The 20,178-nt window shown below is 38.9% G+C and overlaps 1 protein-coding gene and 1 pseudogene across 11 annotated transcripts in view; both read right to left on the bottom strand.

The window, feature by feature from the left end:
* MAPKAP1 (MAPK associated protein 1) overlaps nt 1–20,178 on the bottom strand; it is a 274,565-nt gene that overhangs the window by 228,121 nt on the left and 26,266 nt on the right. For 5 of the 11 annotated variants that reach the window (XM_055271093.2, XM_063636006.1, XM_063636009.1 and 2 more), the window contains exons 2-3: nt 11,252–11,579; nt 8,743–8,832 (exon numbers count right to left, since the gene is read on the bottom strand). The exons of 3 other annotated variants lie outside the window; for them this stretch is intronic. In XM_055271093.2, coding sequence (XP_055127068.1) covers nt 8,743–8,832; nt 11,252–11,510 — 349 coding nt within the window. In that variant the 5' untranslated portion in view covers nt 11,511–11,579. The remainder of the gene's footprint in view (nt 1–8,742; nt 8,833–11,251; nt 11,580–20,178) is intronic. 3 more of the 11 variants (XM_063636007.1, XM_063636010.1, XM_063636013.1) reach the window with 1 other exon arrangement.
* Nucleotides 14,128–14,271, bottom strand: LOC129480023 (uncharacterized; annotated as a pseudogene).

Below are 20,178 nucleotides of genomic sequence, written 5' to 3'. Positions count from 1 at the left end.
TGTTCATGCCACTGCATTCTAGCCCCAGTGAGAGTGCAAGACCCTGTTTCAAAACAAAAATGTTTTTTCTGACCAGGCACGGTGGCTCACGCCTGTAATCCCAGCACTTTGGGAGGCCGAGGTGGGTGGATCACGAGGTCAGGAGATCGAGACCATCCTGGCTAAGAGAGTGAAGCCCTGTCTCTACTAAAAATACAAAAAATTAGCCGGGCGTGGTGGCAGGTGCCTGTAGTCCCAGCTACTTGGGAGGCTGAGGCAGGTGAATGGCGTGAACCCAGGAGGCGGAGCTTGCAGTGAGCCGAGATTGTGCCACTGCACTCCAGCCTGGGTGACAGAGCAAGACTCCGTCTTAAAAAAAATAAAATAAAAATAAAATTTTTCTTTATATTATAAAGAAATTATTTTAAATGTTTTTCAATGTAATTATTAAACATTTCTTTATAATAATTAATATAAATAATTTTAAATGATATAAAGAATATTAAAATAATATTAGTTTTTTGGAGAGTAGTAGTGCCACAGTTTTATTATGTGTTAAAAATACAAAGTATTTAGGTACGAAATCATATAGTAGCTGGGATTTGCTTAAAAATAATCTGGGAGGGCTGGTCGTAAAATGTATAAATCAAACAGGACCAGCCATGTACTGTTTATTGTTGAAGCTGGCAGATGAGTGAAGGGAGTTCATTAAACCATTCTCTCTACTTCTGTGTATGTCTGAAATTTTCTACAATAAAAAGGTTTTTTTTAAGGAAATTTAAACTGGGGGAAAAGAAGTCACATATCACATCACTACTCTGATCAAATCACCTCAGAGAAAAAATACAATTCCTTACCAGACCCTCCATAAGTAGGAACCCCATTAATGACTTCTCTGATCCCACTCTTCCCGTGCTTACTGTGCTCTAACCAACAGGCATCCTTCCTTGTTATTCTATTTTTTGAATATACCAGGCACGTTTCTGCCTCAGAATCTTTGCACTTGCTATTTCCTCCTCTTAGAACACTCATCCCCCGATATATGCATGACTCACTCCTCCACTTCCTTTAGATCTCTGCTCAAACAGTACCTTTCTAATGAGCCCTTCCTTGGCCACCCTACACAAAATAGCAAAATTCTCTGCCTAGGATTCCTTATCCCTCTTACCTGGCTATATTCTTCTCCATGCCATTTATCCATTCTGGCATATTATGTTTACTGTTTATCTACCCCCAATCGAATATAAGCCCCATGAAGACAAGGACTTTGTCTTGTTCACTATTTGTTGAAGGAATAATTTATTATTTTTTAATAATAAATATTTGTTGAATGAATAACTCTGGACCAGAGAATTAGAAAAAGTTGCTGGGGTAGGGTATAGGAAGGGAGGACAGAGAGAGAGCAGATGGGTAGAAAGAAGTCAAGACAAGATGGGGGAAGTCATGAGAGCCCTTCCTTCTGGTTCCAAGCCATTCATCAGGCAGACTATACTTCTTGAAAGCCCTCCTTCAAGTCACTTTTTGTTATTTGCAACTAAAAAGTCCTAACCGATATAAACAGTTGGACTTCACCAACAAACACAAAACTAAAAAAATACATAGCCTAGAAATTTAATTATCAACAGCTTTATGAAAAAGCACACACTATAGCATTCAGAAGATGAGAATGTGTATTAGAACCTAAGCATGGAACATATTAGAACTATAAGGATTTAGGGAGCGGTGGGATACAAAACAAATATATTAAAATAACAGATTTTGGCCAGGTGTGGTGGCTCACACCTGTAATCCCGGCACTCTGGGAGGCCAAGGCAGGTGGATTACCTGATGTCAGGAGTTCGAGACCAGCCTGGCCAACATGGTGAAACCTTGTCTCTACCAAAAATACAACAATTAGCTGGGCGTGGTGGCAGGCACCTGTAATCTCAGCTACTTGGAGGACTGAGGCAGGAGAATCACTTGAACCTTGGAGGCGAAGGTTGCAGTGAGCCGAGATCACGCTACTGCACTCCAGCCTGGGCAGTAAGAGTAAAACTCCGTCTCAAAAATAAAAAATAAAAATAAAAATAAAATAACAGATTTATTTACAAAAGACCAATAACAAAGTTATGAGGAAGAATGTCCTATTTATCATGGTAGCCTGGGCGTGGTGGCTCATGCCTGTAATCCCAGCACTTTGGGAGGCCGAGGCGAGAAGATCACTTGAGGTCAGGAGTTTGAGACCAGCCTGGCCAACGTGGTGAAACCCTGTCTCTACTAAAAATACAAAAATTAGCCGGGTGTGTTGGCATGTGCCTGTTGTTCCAGCTATTCGGGAGGCTGAGGCATGAGAATAGCTCAAACATGGGAGGTGGAGGTTACAGTGAGCCGAGGTCACGCCACTGCAATCCAGCCTTGGCGACAAAGCGAGACTCCATCTCAAAAAAACAAAATAAAAATACAATGGTAACACAAAATATGTGGAAATAATGTTAATAAGAAATGTAAAAGTGCGGGATCTATATGGAGATAACCACAACATTTTATCTTTATGAACTACTTGTATGAACAAAAAATACAAAAAAGATCATATGAAATATGATTTGAGGTTGGGCATGGTGGCTCACACCTGTAATCCCAGCACTTTGGGAGGCCAAGGCAGGAGGATTGCTTGAGTCAAGGAGTTTAAGACCAGCCTCGGCAACACAGGGAGACCCTCCATCTACAAAATATTGTAAAAATTGGCCAGGCATGGTAGCATGCACCTGTGTGGCATAGTTACTTGGGAGACTGAGGCAGGAGGATTGCTTGGGCCCTGGAGGTCAAGGCTGCAGTGAGTCATGATCATGCCACTGCACTCCAGCTTGGGTGACAGAGCGAGACCCTGTGTCAAAATATATATCTATATATTTTTATATTAAATATTGAATAGTGTAAAATATATATACTCACATGTATAAATGAAATCTAAAATAAATACATCAAAATGGTAACAACAGCAGTTGCCTCTGGATGTGAGATTACTGGTAGCTTATTTTCATTTTTAATTTTTTTTCTACACAATTTCTTTTTTTGCTTTTTGAGATAGGGTCACCCTCTGTTGCCCAGGCTGGAGTGCTGTGGTGCCCCCATGGCTCACTGCAGCCTTGATGTCCTGGGCTCAAGTGATCCTCCCATCTCAACCTCCTGAGTAGCTGGGACTACAGGAGCATGCCACCATGCCCAGCTAATTATGTGTGTGTGTGTGTGTGTGTGTGTGTGTGTGTGTGTGTGTGTGTGTAGACGGGATCTCACTATGTTGCTAGGGCTGGCCTCGAACTCTTGGGCTCAAGTGATCCTCCTGCCTTGGCCTCTCCAAGTGATAGGATTACAGGCATGAGTCACTGTACCTGAATTTTTTTTTTTTTTTTAACACAGAGGGTTTGGCAACTTCCCCAGACTCTGGCTATAGCTGACAGAGAAGGAAAGGAATAAGACAGCTAGGCACGGTGGCTCACACCTGTAATCCCAGCACTTCGGGAGGCCAAGGCAGGCAGATCACCTGAGGTCAGGAGTTTGAGACCAGCCTGGCCAACATGGTCAAATCCCGTCTCTACTAAAAATAGAAAAATTAGCCAGGCATGGTGGCAGGTGCCTGTAATCCCAGCTACTTGGGAGGCTGAGGCAGGAGAATCATTTTAATCTGGGAGGCGGAGTTTGCAGTGGGCAGAGATCATGCCGTTGCACTCCAGCCTGGGCGACAAAGCAAGACTCAGTCTCAAAAAAAAAAGAAAAAAAAACGGAACAAGAGAACACCAAAGACTCCTCAATACCCAAAGCTTCAGGAGCAGCTTTCTGCCAATGATATTGGAGGGAGCAGAGCAGAGTAGAAAGACTAAAATTTTGGGGTCAAACTGTCCAGGAGGTGAATTCTGGCTTCACCACTTACTACTTATAAGTAACTCCTCTCACCTGTAAAAGAGACATACTAACAGCTAATTTACTGGCTTTGAATGAAGACTAAATAGGCCAGGCACAGTGGCTCACACCTGTAGTCCCAACACTTTGGGAGGCTGAGGCGGGCGGATCACATGAGGCCAGGAGTTCAAGATCAGCCTGGACAACACGACAAACCCTGTCTCTACTAAAAATATTTTTTAAAAAATTAGCCAAGCATGGTGGCACATGCCTGTAATCCTAGCCACTAGGGAGGCTGAGGCACAAGAATTGTGTGAACCCCAGAGGCGGATGTCACAGTGAGCCAAAACTGTGCCACTGCACTCCATCCACCCAGGGTGACAAAAGGAGACTCAGTCTCAAAAACAAACAAAAAAGAAATAAATAAACTTAGTGGCTAACATACTATATACCGAGCTGATTACTCATCAGAATCACCCAGGGACCTTTTGAAAACCGTAACTTACCCTTAAGAAAATTCTTTGTAATTCTCCCCACCCTTGAGAATGTACTTTGTGAGAACCACCCCCTGCCCCAAAACATTGCTCTTAACTCCACCGCCTATCTCAAAACCTATAAGAACTAATGATAATCCCACCACCCTTTGCTGACTCTCTTTTCGGACTCAGCCCGCCTGCACCCAGGTGAAATAAACAGCCTTGTTGCTCAAAAAAAAAAAAAAAAAAAACTTTGTGGGCCCCAACCCCTATCTACTAAATCAAGAATTCCATAGGTGAGGCCTAGAAATTTATAGGGAATGTTATTATAACATGCACTTTTGGATGCATTTCTGATTTTTATACCTCCAATGTATTTGGGAATCATTACTTAGGAAACCAATAATAGAAGTTACATAAAACTTCAGGTACATGTAAATAATTGATATAAATAAGCTACACTGTTGTTTTGCATTATTATTTAACTTCATGCATAAGAAGCCTTATTTGCCAATTAGACTTCGAACTTCTTGAGGAGAGGATTCATGTAGTCCTCCTAGCACTCAGCACAGAATTATTAGGCACACAGCAGTTATGAAAGAAATATTTGTTAAATGATTCAATGAGTAAGGGTAATAACTAATTATGTAAAGAATAAAATACCAATGCCATTTTAAAATAATAAAATTAAAGATATTTGGATCTTAATACGACATTATTCCTAACAAAGCACACTTCTGATGATACCATCTTCTTATCTATCCATGCAGTTTTGGTTACAGGAATATTACAAGGATCTTACTCCAAGGTATTTCATTTATCATGTGGTCTCATGGCACATGGATCAGTAAGTTCATAAAGAACTGAGGTATGGATTAGATAGTCTCCACAAACCCTCTATCTCCTCTATGAAAAGGCTGCCCTTATGCTGTGTCTTAAAGGATAAACTGGATGTTGACAGAATAATTGTGGAAGAAGAATACTTCCAGGGAGGTCATCCTATTTAGAATGATGATTCTTCTAGTGGGGAATGAAATAAAACAAAGATAAGAAAAACAAATGAAAGGATTTTAGCAAAGCATAAATAATAGAAAAAGAATGAGGGAATGAAGTTGGGCATGGTGGCATGTGCCTGTAGTCCTAGCTCCTCAGGTGGTTGAGGCACTTGAATCCAGAGTTTGAGGCCAGCCTGGGCAACACAGTGAGACCCCCAATTCTTAAAATGAGAGAATGAATAAATAATTACCCGTCCAAAATTCTCAATAAAGATCAAAAAGATTTAGATGTGGCATTTCTTGCTGAGAGAGTACGTCTGTTGGAGATGTATAAAAATAGGATGGCTGCTCAGTTTGCCAGGTAGATGTTTAGTGGACTGCTGATTCCACTTTTCTAACATGCTTCAATACACCCAGAATGCCAAGCTGTGGTTTAATGATAGGACCCAGCCTAAGGGAGAATCCAAAGACATTCTTTTTTGCATTGATGAGTTTCACTCTAACCATCAGGAATGACTACCAGGCAGGCTGCTGGTCTGGCCAGAATCAGGGAATAACAGTTCAAGCATGAACATACACATTAAAGAGCTTCTCCAGAAGTAAGACCACAGGCTCAATTATCAAAATCCGTGAGACACAGAAAAGAGAGGGAAGGAAACTGAAGGAGAGAAGTATAAGAAGTACATGTCTACAATGGACAGTATGGTTACAAATGAAAGCAAAAGGTGACATAACTATTTCTCCAGCATATTCTGTGAAACAATGAACAAAAATTAAAGTAGATTAGACTTTAAAAAATAAGTAGGGGAGCAAATAAAATCCCCTATTTATTAGATGTATCGAAATTTAAGCTGAAGAACTTACTTCTCACATTGTAAAGGGACTGATGCACCTACATTTGATGTACTCTATTCACCGCATTTTCGGGTTGGAGACAATCTCGCTCTGTTGCCCAGGCTGAAGTGCACTGGCGTGATTTTAGCTCTCTGCAACCTCCGCCTCCCAGGTTCAAGCAATTCTCATGCCTCCGCCTCCTGAGTAGCTAGAATTATAGGCACACACCACCATGCCCAGCTAACTCTTATATTTTTAGTAGAGACAGGGTTTCACCATGTTGGCCAGGCTGATCTTAAAACTCCTGACCTCAAGTGATCTGCCTGCCTCCCGGCTAATTTTTTGTATTTTTAGTAGAAATGGGGTTTCACCATGTTGGCCAGGCTGGCCTCAAACTCCTGGCCTCAAGTGATCTGCCACCTTGGCCTCCGAAAGTGTTGGAATTACAGGTGTGAGCCACAGTGCCTGGCCTCACTGTGTGTTTTATTTATAATTTTTTAAGATATGGAAGTGAAGAAGGCAAATAAAGGGTGGCTGGAGAGACAGAGGAGCTTAAATAAACTGGCTCTGTATTCATTGATCAAGAAGAGACTAATAAGAACTGCATTAAGATATATAAAAAATTTGAAGAAAGTGAATAAGATAAGTGATATAAAGTATTTTCAAGTTTGTATTAAATACAACAAAGAGAAATATTAACTGGATCAACAGAAGGGGCTAGCCTAGTGAGATTTTGAAAGTATTCAGAGTAAAACTAAAGAGAAATTCAAGAAGAACGACTGCATTCAAGGAAGTCAGAATGAGATATAAGGAAGAAAAACAAGTAATTGGGACTTCTGGTTCTACACAGTCATCACTTAGTAGCAGCCATGAAGAAAATCATACCTACTAAGGATACTTGAGTTTATAATTATAGTAGGAGAAATCAAGAAGCACTTTACAGAGTGATTTAGTGCAGAGAGACTGGCCTTTATATGCAGGCAGAGCTGGATACAATGGATCTCATTATCACACTACTCTCCATGTTGGGTAAGTTTGGCAAGTTCATCAAATCCCTGAGCCTTTGTCTTATCTGTAAACAATAGCAACGATACCTACACCTTGCAAGATCACTGCAATAGAGGTAATGCATGTAAAGTACCTAGTAGAGCACCAGGTAGAGGCTGCTATTAGCATAATAAATCTTAATATTATTAGTCTTATAATTATTGTGTAACAATGGAGCCAATCCACAAATATTTATTAGGTGTCTATTACATGCCAGTATGATATTGGGAGGTGCTGGGAGGATACAGAAGACAGACTGCAGATATTTCTTTTAAAGGAGAAAAAAAAAAAAGAGAAAGTCTAGGAAACGTGATATAACCATTATAAAATATTTTAATAGCATTTTATTTCTGAAATTGTTTTTTTCCCCAAGTCTTTTCTTCTTGCTGAGACTGAAGCTTTAAAAGTATATAATATGGCCAGCCTTTATACACATACTATATGAAAATATACTGCAAATGCTAATAATACCAGCCAACATAATGGTTTTTACACTAAGGGAAAAGAATCTGCATATATGCAAAAAAGACTGTTACTAGACCCACTAATGGGGCAAGGGAAAGTCTAGGTTGGAACTGCCAAGAGAAATCTGTAACCTAGAAGCTCATCCAAAATATCACAGGGGCTGGGTGCAGTGGCTCACGCCTATAATCCCAGCACTTTGGGAAGCCAAGGCAGGTGGATCACTTGAGGTCAGGAGTTCGAGACTAGCCTGGCATGGTGAAACCCCATCTCTATTAAAAATACAAAACTTAGCCAGGTATGGTGGTACGTACCTGTAGTCCCAGCTACTTGGGAGGCTGAGGCAGGAGAATCGCTTGAATCAGGGAGGCGGAGGTTGCAGTGAGCCAAGATGGCACCACTGCACTCCAGCCTGGATGACACAGCAAGACTCCGTCTCAAAAAAAAAAAAAAAAATCGGCTGGGCACAGTGGCTCATGCCTGCAATCCCAGCACTTCGGGAGGCCATGGCAGGTGGATTACTGGAGGCCAGGAGTTCAAGACTAGCCTGGCCAACATGGTGAAATCCCATCTCTACTAAAAATACAAAATTAGCCAGGAGTGGTGGCATGCGCCTGTAATCCCAGCTACTGAGGAGGCTGAGGCAGGAGAATCGCTTGAACCCAGGAGGTGGAGGTTGCAGTGAGCCAAGACTGTGCCATTGCACACCAGCCTGGGCAAAAAGAGTGAAACTCCGTCTCAAAAAAAAAAAAAAAAAAATCAAATCATAGGGTACTCCTTGGCCTATATTTTTTTAAAAAATCAGAAAAAAGTACTGACATGACAGCTTGTAAAAAATGTCCCCTGCACACATCAATCCCTGTGACCCAGAGTGAAGGGTGGCCAAAAAGCCAAGAACTAAAGAGCATATAGCTTCAGAGGGTCAAGGCACACAAGAGAAAGAGCTCAAAGCTCAAAACACAAGAGGTATCTAAGCCCAGAGGATTTAAAAGCATGAATTAAAAATAAAAGTTCTTATATAATAAACTAAATATATAAATCTCAAATTAAGAATTAAAATCATTTCCATTTACCTGATTGCTTAGAATTTCTTTCTTTCCACTGAATATTTTTGCATTTGATCTGGTTTTGTCTCTCTTTTCGGAGTCGTTCTAATCTTTGAGCTTGAAAAGAAATATTATAACTATAAGTTTGTCAGTGAAAGTTTACCATAAACAAAGACATAATTAACTACCTTTACATGAATAAAGATGTCTTATATTGCATATGTAGAGAAAAAGTCATAAAATTTTAAAGGTGGCACCCCTGAAAAGCAAATACCAACAAAAACATGAAAATATTCTTGATTTATAATTGAAATTAGAGGATATAAAACACTAATAGAGATCATAAAGATAGTATTAACATGGAAGAGAATAATAAAATGTGAAAACTTCTGTGATTAATATGACATTTCATTATATAAATCATTAATAACGGTCTTAAAGGAATTTTAATGCACAAATGAACTGAAGTGAATATTACATTACAGGAATAAAATTACTGTTATGAATTACTCTATCCGTTTCAAAAATTAAAGATAAATGAACTCAGACTAGACTATTAAAGTTTTAAATATAAAATCCTTTATCTAAAAATCATGAAAATTATAAAATGTCAAAGCTATATAAATTAGCATAGCTTTTCTTCAGTGGGCTGAAACAGTTTATAGGTAGTAAAATAAATGATTTGTATCTTTGTAACATTAGTCAAATCTTAAAAAGAACAATTTTTCTTTTACAAAATTTTAAGATACGCTGCATGGATTAAAAAGCAAATTCTTTGGTCACTAAGACAACCTACAATCTCAATTAATTATTAGCATCTAAGTGCTACCTAAAGAAATTCCAACAAGAGTCACCTAAAATTATGCATTTGTGATTATATTGCCACTGGCTGATCAACCTTCAAAAATCAGTGAACTGATCCTTTAGAGAAATACCACCCAGCATGCACTTAACAACTGCTGCATACAGAGACCACAATAAAAAAGAAAGTCACAATTGATGCCATCTCTTGAAATGAGTTTTCTCTTGCTAATCTTCAGCTTCCTATCCCAGCATTTTGCTAACACAAAAAAAATAAATTTATTTTTCAGCCTCTTTCAAGGTAGGAAATTATACACTTCTGCCTTAGCACTGTGGTAGGGAAACACTGAAAATAATCTTACCAGAAATTTAAACTATGCTGGGAAGAGCATTCTGACAATGTCACTGTATCTAACCAAATTCCACTGAAGAAAAATACATTCAATTGCAATTAATAAATGTGAAGGGTACAGCCAAAGTAATATGATCATAAAGCTCTCAATTTAGCAGCATTCTCCCACTGAAATACATTCAACCTGTCATATAAGATATCATCTCAATAACCTGCAAGGAAGTCAGTTTCAACTAGAGAACTGAGAATCAATGGTTCTAAATTATATTCAAACCTTCACTCAAATCCTATTTTGATAAAAGTTCCTTTAGATACTGGGAAATGCTATTAATTATTTTCATCATGAGAGCAAATTATTCTTATGTTACGGATACTGAATTCTGAACCAAAACCTGAGTGTGCCTTTCACTGTAAATTGTATCCAGCTCTACCTCCAATATTCCTTTATGTGCATTTTACATTTGGACCATGAAAAGAAATATGTAAGTATTTTTAGTGTTCTACTATATCTCCTTGCCATTACCTTTCCTGGGAGTTAGCAGGTTACTGCTAATTTGAAGATTATATTTTCTGATTATCTAAAAAAAATTATCTCCTAGAATACCTGTCATATTAGAACCACAATATGTATTCTAAATAGTTTGTCTAAGTAAAAAAAAAAAAAAAAGTCCTTGGTTCATCACATTCCCCTTGAAACAAGGCCACCAAAAAAATATAAGTGGGAAAATGGGCAATAAGCTTTTAAAGCTAATGCCTAAATACATGTATACCAAAGTTGAGTGTTTTCAAGCCAGAAAAATCAAAAGGTGATCAATTTAAGAAAATAAAGGCAAAGTATCAAAAACAGTGGCCCCTTTTCTAATCTCACACCCTATGTACAGAAACCTACTAAAACCAGCCCTAACAAATACTCAGGTGTCTCCTCCCATTTCCCCACTCCCCCACAATTCCTCCAGGGGCAAGAAGTGTCTCCTCTCTTTGGGTGGTCACCTCTCTGTATTAAAGGTTCTTTATTATGTCAACCTGAAATCTATCTCTGGGTAGTCTACCTACTGGGACTAATGTTGCTGTGTGAAGACACTCAAAGCCGGTCCACTTGCCTTTCTACACAATGACTTGTTAGAAATGTCCAACATGCCTCTCCTAACCAACTTTTTCACTATCCCCCTTCTGTCTACTTCTAATAACATTCTAGAGGCCCTCTCCATTCGCAGTCGCAGAGATGGGAGATGTTGCTCAGACTCACTCTTAGTCTGACATATGCATGTTCCTATTAATACCTGGAAACGTCCCCCATTAAGCCTATTCCAATATTATGCATTATTCCATAAGACTGTTTACTGATTTAAAGCTCAGAAGACATGACTAGAACACAATGTTTACCTGTGTTTGAGCGTCTTCTAATACCAAAGTCCCAACTTGAGGTAATATCGACTGACTGGGCATATACATAGCCCTGAGTCTCACCATTGCTTCCCTGAATTTCTGACCCACTGTCTCCAGGCATTGAAGGAGGATGAATCTTCTCTAGGTCAACATCATGATCAATGAGAACCATCTCACACATTCCCGTGTCATCACTGGTCACATGTGACTGTCGAATATGAGCTAGAATGATAGTTGGATTGTCCAAGAAGGCCATCCTTTCTGTGGGCCAATTTCTTTAAAAGGCTATTTTCTCCTCTTCATATTGTTTCACGAGCTCACCTACCTAGAAACATGATGTACACAGCAAATATTTAAGAATAAGGCAGAAAATGACTGAATCATTTTTCAGACACATTCAGTGTAGTAAAATGCCACCTTGAAAATCAACATTTATCCCTGTTCTGTGGAGCTTAAAAGGATTAAGTCTAAGCTGAAAGGAAATCCTTATAAGCACTAGGGGCTGCAGCTCTAGTCAATGAGATCTCTACAGAATCAGAAAGGAAGGCTTGCACTCTTGCAAAACAAATCACAGCAACTCCTTACAAGTCAGGCCACTCAAAGCACGTAACTACTGTTAAAACAATAAATTTTCCTTTCTTTCTCCCTTCACTATCATGCAACCTTCTCATTACTTTATAAGGTCCTGGGGGAACAAGTTGTATTTTCCTCAAATGATGTGCTAAAGTACAAAACTGTATTTCATCAGTTTACATTTCCCCTCCTGTCATATGGTTGTGAAGTGTTTAAAAGGGCACAGACAACGCTTTCAGAGTTACTAGGGGTTTTATAAAAATGATGTACCACCAAATTAATTTTGCTTAATGAATATATTTTCAAGATAGTATTGTGTTTTTGTTGTTGTTTTGTTTGTTTTTTCTGAGACAGAGTATCGCTCTTGTTGCCCAGGCTGGAGTGCAGTGGCGTGATCTTGGCTCACCGCAACCTCCACCTCCCGGGTTCAAGATTCTCCTGCCTCAGCCTCCCGAGTAGCTGGGATTACAGGGATGCGCCACCATGCCCAGCTAATTTTGTATTTTTAGTAGAAATGGGGTTTCTCCACGTTGGTCAGGCTGGTCTCAAACTCCCGACCTCAGTTGATCTGCCCACCTTGGCCTCCCAAAGTGCTGCGATTACAGGCGTGAGCCACCCTGCCTGGCCTGTGTTTTTAAAATAAAACTTATAATCAAGATTACCTACTATACGATCAACTTATTTTAGAAACTTAATTAAAAAAAAAACTGCTTCCTCAGTCCTGTTAAAACTGTAATGAGGCCGGGCACAGTGATTCACATCTGTACTCTCAACCCTTTGGGGGGCTGAGGCAGGAGGATTGCTTGAGTCCAGGAGTTCAAGACCAACATGGGCAACACAATCAAAACTCTATCTCTACAAAAAAAATATATATATATGTATAAAATTATTATTATTTAATTAGCTGAGCATGGTGGGACAAGCCTGTAGTCACAGCTACTCATGAGGCAGAAGTAGGGGGATCACTTGAGCCCCAGCATTCAAGGCTGCAGTGAGCTATGATTGCACCATTGCACTCCAGCCTGGGTGACATAGTGAGACCCTGTCTTCTAAAAACAAAACAAAACAAAACAAAACAAAACAAAACAAACATACAAAAAACACTGTAATAATATTTGTTCTAGTAACAAGATAGCACCCTCTCAATTAAGTGAAAATACTCAACAAAGAAAATATTGCAGAACAACGGTTAGGTACTAGGCCCTAGAGACAGAAAGGGTTCAAACCCTGGCCCTATTACTTGTTAGCTGTAAGATCTCGGTCAAAATACTTCACCTTTTTGAGCCTCCTTTTTTTTTTTTCCTTCATTTATAAAATGGAAGCTTCAGGGGTGAGAGGATATACAGGAGATAATGCAGGTAAAGTGCTCAAAAAAATACATGGCATGTAATTAAATAAATGTTAGCTATTAATAATAATGATAAAAAATCAATAATTTCAATGATCAATTCCTGCTTAAAGTAGTCCTAAAATATGTCAATATCCCATCTGTCTTAGTAAGTTCATGGCACATAAAATAAGTCTGTGCTTCCTTTGTGATAGAGGACACTGCAAGTCATCTGAGTGAATTCCCTGCCCCTGCAAAATCATTGAGAAGTACAAGGAATATGAAAGCTGGACTATGTTTCCAGGAACAGTCCCAGAAGATATTTACTTTTAGAAGGACTTATAACACCAGATTTTCTTGTAATCTGTTTCTTCTAGAAATGGAACATAGACAGGAAATCTAGCTAATAAATCCTTACAGTTAACTAAGGTTTTAAAAATTGTTGTCTGGAAACACATCATTCTGTTGATGTGTCTTAAAATAAAGTAGGTCTTAAAATAAAGATACTGAGATTAAAAAGAAATTTAACTGAGGAGCATCTCTAATCAAGTGAATTACATTAATCTTCACTTTTTTCCTCTTAATATATTCCTTGAGTATTTATTTTACTCTGAGGCTAATGGGAAATGCAAAGGTGAGTAAGGTATCCCTGAATCAAAAAGTTAATACCCTAATACAGACCTAGTACATCGCCTAATACCATGGGATTCCTTTAAGCATCAAATTTCTGAGATATCTGGTCCCTGAAGTATTAGTGTCAATCTACCATTTTAAGGATATTGATCAGAAAAAAAATATGAAATTAACAATGAGCATTTAAATTTTACTTGTAAAAATACAAACTTCTCTATAACCATAAAAAATGTACACACCACACATTTATTTATAAATGAGAGTATTTGTGGAATCATAGTGTCACAGATCAGAGCTGCAAACATCCTTCTACAGCAATCACAATAATCATCTTCCTGGCATGAAAGGAAGGCAGCTAGTCACCAGTAGAGAGGCAGGTGCTTTCAAATTCATACTGAATAGTTCTCCCTTGCAAAAACAAGGGCTTTAATGAGAAGCCACACATTTAATACACTTGATCTTAGCCAAAAGGCCAAGAAGCGATCAGGCATTTAATAGGTGTTCTAGCACCAAAAAGTCAAATGGCAAAAGGCAAAGTGACAAAAGTATACTGAAGTACCCTGAATAAAATCTATTTTAGGGAAACAGATCACTTCTTCTGAAGACAAGAAGAATGGGCAAACACTTCTGAAGGCACACACCAACTCCTCAGCTTTATCCTTCCAGAACAAATGCCTCAACAGCAGCAGATATCTTCTCTATTAGGACACTATGACTTCATACATTAAGGAATCTGTCTGTATGATTCATTCAAAAAATATTTATTCCTTACCAGCTCTGATATGGAACTCCCACAGGACTGCCCCAGAAAACATATTATTGTGTATGTCACTTTTTACCTCCAATTACGTGTACTGAAAGACTTAGACTATAAGTTCCACAAGGACAGGGTTCATAACACCATATCCCTTCTGGCAACAAAGGCTGTTATACATGGCAGGAGTTCAATAAATGTTGCTGTCTAACTTCCAAGAACTATTCAATTTTGTTGTAGAGATAAGTCATATATGAATGTGCCAGGTGTAAGTGTGTGATTATAAATAAAGGATTGCCTTTTTTTCTTAATACAAGAGCATCTCTTCAATGTGCCCTTCAAAATTGTCACCTTGGAACACTATCAACTTATTCTAATAAGACTACTTTTCAAAACTCAAAAGAATATTTTTAAAAATCTCCCAAAGAGCAGTAAATTATCATTTGAAGCTATGTTTGATTTCCAAGACAAAGACATACAGATCATGGATAAAAACAAATTGTACTCTCTGATCAGTTGTGCAAAGATCAAAAAGATTTTTAAAAATCTAACTCTGGCAAGGGTTCAGAGAAATGGGCACTCTCATGCACAATATGAAGGAATAAAAACTGGGACTTTTTAGAGGGTAATTTGGTAATATTTACCAAAATATAAAACATGAATACTATCTGGGCAATCCTACTTCTAGGATTTGTTCTAAGGAGATGATTCTGTAAAATATTTATCTCAGAGTAATTTGTAATACTGGAAATCTAAAAGGAACCTACAATAGTACACATATGCCATGACACATACATACAACACAATACTAAGTAGCGATTAACAATACATGGTAGAGGGTGAATAAAATGTGGTATATAACGATGGAATATTGTTCAGCCTTCAAACACAGGAAATTCTGACACATTACAACATTGATGAAGCTTGAGAACTTTACGCTAAGTGAAATAAGCCAGTCGCAAAAGGACAAGTACTGTATGATTCCATTTATATGAGGTACCTAAAGTAGTCAAACTGACAGAAAGTCTAACAGCAGTTGCCAGGAGTTGGAGGAAGGTAGTAATGGGGAAAAAGTATTTAATGGGTACATTTCAGTTTGGGAAGATGGAAAAGTTATGGAAATGGACAGCGGTGATGGTTGCACCATAATGTGAATGTAAGTAATGCCAATGAACTACACATTTAAAAATGGTTAAAATGGTAAATTTTACTTATCATTTATACCATGTATATTTTACCACAATTTAAAATTTTTAAGTTTTTAAAAAAAGTCTAGGAAACATTACCAGATTCAAACAAGTTAAAGAGGTTTTCTTCTTGCTGTTTCATCACAGGACTTCCCAAAGCTTTTAAATTATGTACTTTGTGTATTATGACTCTCCAAGAGGGAGGAATCTAGTAACGTGATATATCCCAAACTTACTCCATCTATAAATATTGTTTTCTATAGGAATACTAAACGTATCAACGTATAACAGCGTTTCACAGAACAAGGTTTAGAAATGCTATTCTACACTTTCACAAATGCTGTCTCTTCAGGCCTTGAATGCCTTCCCTGGATGTTACCAACTCTTGATTCTCTGAGACAGTCAGACGTTTTTTGGCTGGGTGCAGTGGCTCACACCCGTGATCCCAGCACTTTGGGAGGCCGAGGCGGGTGGATCACTTGTGGTCAGGAGTTTGAGACCAACCTGGTCAACATGTGAAACCCCATCTCTCCTAAAAATACAAAAATTAGCCGGGTGAGGAGGCTAAGGTGGAAGAATTGCTTGAACCCGGGAGGCAGAGGTGAGCCAAGATGGCACCACTGCCCTCCAGCCTTGGCAACGGAGCAAGACTCCATCTCAAAAAAATAATAAGGCCCAGTACAGTCACTTATGCCTGTAGTCCCAGCACTTTGGGGGGCCAAGGCAGGCGGATCACCCGAGGTCAGGAGTTCAAGACTAGCCTCTCCAACATGGTGAAACCCCGTCTCTACTAAAAATATAAAAAGTAGGGGGGCGTGGTGGTGCGTACCTATAGTGTCAGCTACTCGGGAGGCTGAGGCATGAAAATCTCTTGAACCTGGCAGGCGGAGGTTGCAGTGAGCCAAAATTGCCATTGCACTCCAGCCTGGGCGACAGAGCAAGATTCTGTCTCAAAAATAATAATAATAATAAAATAAGATACACCTTTTTATATACCTTTAGGCCACAGATAAATAATATCACCTTGCCTAAGCTTTCCCACTTTTCACAGCTTCTTTCTCACACTTTTTAACATCATGTTCTTTAAAGCATAAAGATTTGTTTTACTAAAAATGGAAGCAATAGGGATATCCACGCACAGTAGAAGGAAAGAAAGAGATGTCCCAAAATAACACAATTTTTTTTTTTTTTTTTTTGAGACAAGGTCTCACTCCCATTGCCCAGGCTGAAGTGCAGAGGCACGATCACGGCTCACTGCAGCTTCAACTTCCCAGACTCAGGTGATTCTCCCACCTCAGCCTCCCAAGTAGCTGGGACTATAGGCTCACACCACCATGCCTGGCTACTTTTTGTAGAGATGGGGTTTTACCACATTGCCCAGGCTGGTCTTGAACTCCTAGGCTCAAGCTATCTACCAGCCTTGGCCTCCTAAAGTGTTGGGATTACAGGCGTGAACCACTATGCCAGACCAACACAGGCATTTTTATTTTATTTATTTATTTTTGAGACGGAGTCTTGCTCTGTCGCCCAGGCTGGAGTGCAGTGGCGATCTCTGCTCACTACAAGCTCCGCCTCCCGGGTTCATGCCATTCTCCTGCCTCAGCCTCCTGAGTAGCTAAGATTACAGGCACCCGCCACCACGCCTGGCTAATTTTTTGTAATTTTAGTAGAGACGGGGTTTCCCCATGTTAGCCAGGATGGCCTTGATCTCCTGACCTCGTGATCCACCCGCCTCGGCCTCCCAAAGTGCTGGGATTACAGGCGTGAGCCACTGCACCCGGCCCAGGCATTTTTAATATACTGGGTGGGTCTCCTTTTACACTTCAAATGAATAAATATTCAACAAATATTTACTAAGTTTCTACTAAGTGCTAAGGGTGGTTTCAGATGCACTTTGGATATTGTTCCCAGATTACACACCCGTCTGTATTCACTAATGATCATGAAACCTGCCTGTGGTAACTAGGAACGTGCTCTAAACATGGGAATAATTTTTAGTAGGTTTTGATGGGCATCACGTCTTAATATCATTTTGGATAATTTTATATACATTCATTTCCAAACTTTATTTATAATGGCTTATAAAAAAAACTGAGACAATGAAAGGTTAAGAAACTTGCCCAAAGCCAGACAGCTAATACATAGAAGTAAAAAATAAAATTCAAGAGCTTAGGATCTTAACCACTATACCACAGGGCCTCTCAAAACAAAGAGGGACAAAGTTACAATAGTCATAATGAACACAATTTTTTTTTTTTTTTTTTTGAGACGGAGTCTCGCACTGTTGTCCAGACTGGAGTGCAGTAGTGCCATCTTGGCTAACTGCAACTTCTGCCTCCCTGGTTCAAGCGATTCTCCTGCCTTAGCCTCCTGAGTGGCTGGGATTGTAACTGTGCACCACCACACCCCACTAATTTTTGTATTTTTAGTAGAGACAGGGTTTCACCATGTTGGCCAGGCTGGTCTCGAACTCCTAACCTCAGGTGATCCCCCCACCTCGGCCTCCCAAACTGCTGGGATTACAGGCGTGAGCCACCGCGCCCGGCCGAACATGACTTTTTAAAAGCCTATTGTACTTATTTGTAATTGAGGCCTGAGAGAAATTTCTCGCATGGGACTCTGTGAAAGACATAAGATAGCAAATGTGTTATGCAGTACAGTAAACCCTTAGCTCCCCTCCACTAACAACAGTGCTTGTACAACAGCAAGAAACAATCAGTGCATGTAATGGTTGTTTAAAAAAATAAAAGCACAAAATTTCACACAACAAAGGAACTTCAGTGATCATCTCGTTGTTGACCTGAAATCACAGAAAAAGGGTTTACTTTAAATATCTAGTTACGTCTAAGAATATTTTTTAAAATCCCTAGTGACTCACGTACCTTTAGTTCAAGTCTATACCTGAAATACTCTGTTTCTTCAAATAACTCACTACGAGCAAACAAGCCTGCCCTATGCTTCTTCAGTCTCTAAGGACCTGAGATAGGCAACAACACGACTTACAATGCTCACGTCTATCCAATGGTTAGAAGGAAATTCCCCTTCCTGGACTTTTTCAAAACACTCCCCGCTCACTTCCCTCTGCTCTCTCACCTGCAATCTGTGAAAACTTGTCAGAATAGGCAACAGCCCAAGGCTTCTCAAAGGTCTGCAAACTCCCAATCAAAAATTACTGCTGCCCCATCAATGTGCCATATAAATGTTGGCATGTTAATTGTGTATTTATAAGACTGTTAATGGTTAGTTAATTTACCTCCCACACTATTATTGTACTTGAAATGATTTAACGTCTGCTGAGGGAGTTAACAACATGTAACAGCAGATGCGAGATTTATTTTTTATTTTTTTTACCTTTCCACACTGTACCCCGACTTCACACTATTAGCATTAGGCAAGTTAAAGCTAATTCCTGTAGAGGAGTCCTTAAACGTGTCATAGGAACACTCACATTATTTTCCACAACAAGGAATGATTACAAGTGAGGGGAAAAAAAAGGCTTTTTATTATATATAACGTCTTTCCTTTATAAAAACCAACAGACCCTCTTTTTTTATTTTTTAACTAAGATTTCAAGATTCTTTGATCTAGTTAAAGCTCAGAATTCATACCTCCTGGAATTCGAAAATAATTGAAGTGACCATTAAAATAAAACACACTTTATTGCTTTTAAATCTCTTTCTCTCTCTCCAATTTAACTCTAAATTAAACCTTCATTTATTTTTTAGACTAGTAAAAAATTGAGCTTTTTTCCCCCTTAGGGAATTAAAATCTTCTCCATGTGAATATGCTCAATTTCATTAAGCAGTAAATAGTGAGACCATATATCTGTAGAGTTTGTTTCTTGTTTTTACATTTTTATTTCCATATTTTGACTAAAAGTGCTTACTAGATTAAAACAACAGAAATGATTTATCTTATTTTGAATGAGATTCGTTCACAAAATCATCTCAGTACTGAATGAAAAATTATATAAATACTGGCCTGCCCCCTCCAGAAGTTTACTTACAAACTTCAGCAGAGGAGCTATGTCATATACATAGGGAACAATAACATAAAGCAAGATAAACCCACCACCAAATGAGATATTAAGACATGTTTTCCAAGAGACAGGAACATCACAGAAGACTTCAGGAAGGAAGGCAGAAGTATTTAAGGATAGCTATGCTTTCATTAGGCAGAAACACAAGTGAAACAGTAACAGTTGACATTTACTGAGCTCTTACCATGAGATGTACTAATCACTTTTCATGTAACAACATATTTAATCCTTACAGCCACTTCAGGAGGTAGGCATTAATACTATCCTCATTTTATAGATTTAAAAACAAACAAAACTAAGGCTTAAAGGAGTTAAGTATCTTGCCCAAGGAGACAAGGTAGATTTTTTAAGACCACAACTTTTGAAGCTCCTCCCATCAAGAGGTGGAGTCTATTTCCTCATCCTTGAATC

This window comes from Symphalangus syndactylus, chromosome 3 (genome assembly GCF_028878055.3).
Source record: "Symphalangus syndactylus isolate Jambi chromosome 3, NHGRI_mSymSyn1-v2.1_pri, whole genome shotgun sequence".
Taxonomy (NCBI): domain Eukaryota; kingdom Metazoa; phylum Chordata; class Mammalia; order Primates; family Hylobatidae; genus Symphalangus; species Symphalangus syndactylus.
This window is presented reverse-complemented; position numbering and strand designations above follow the sequence as displayed.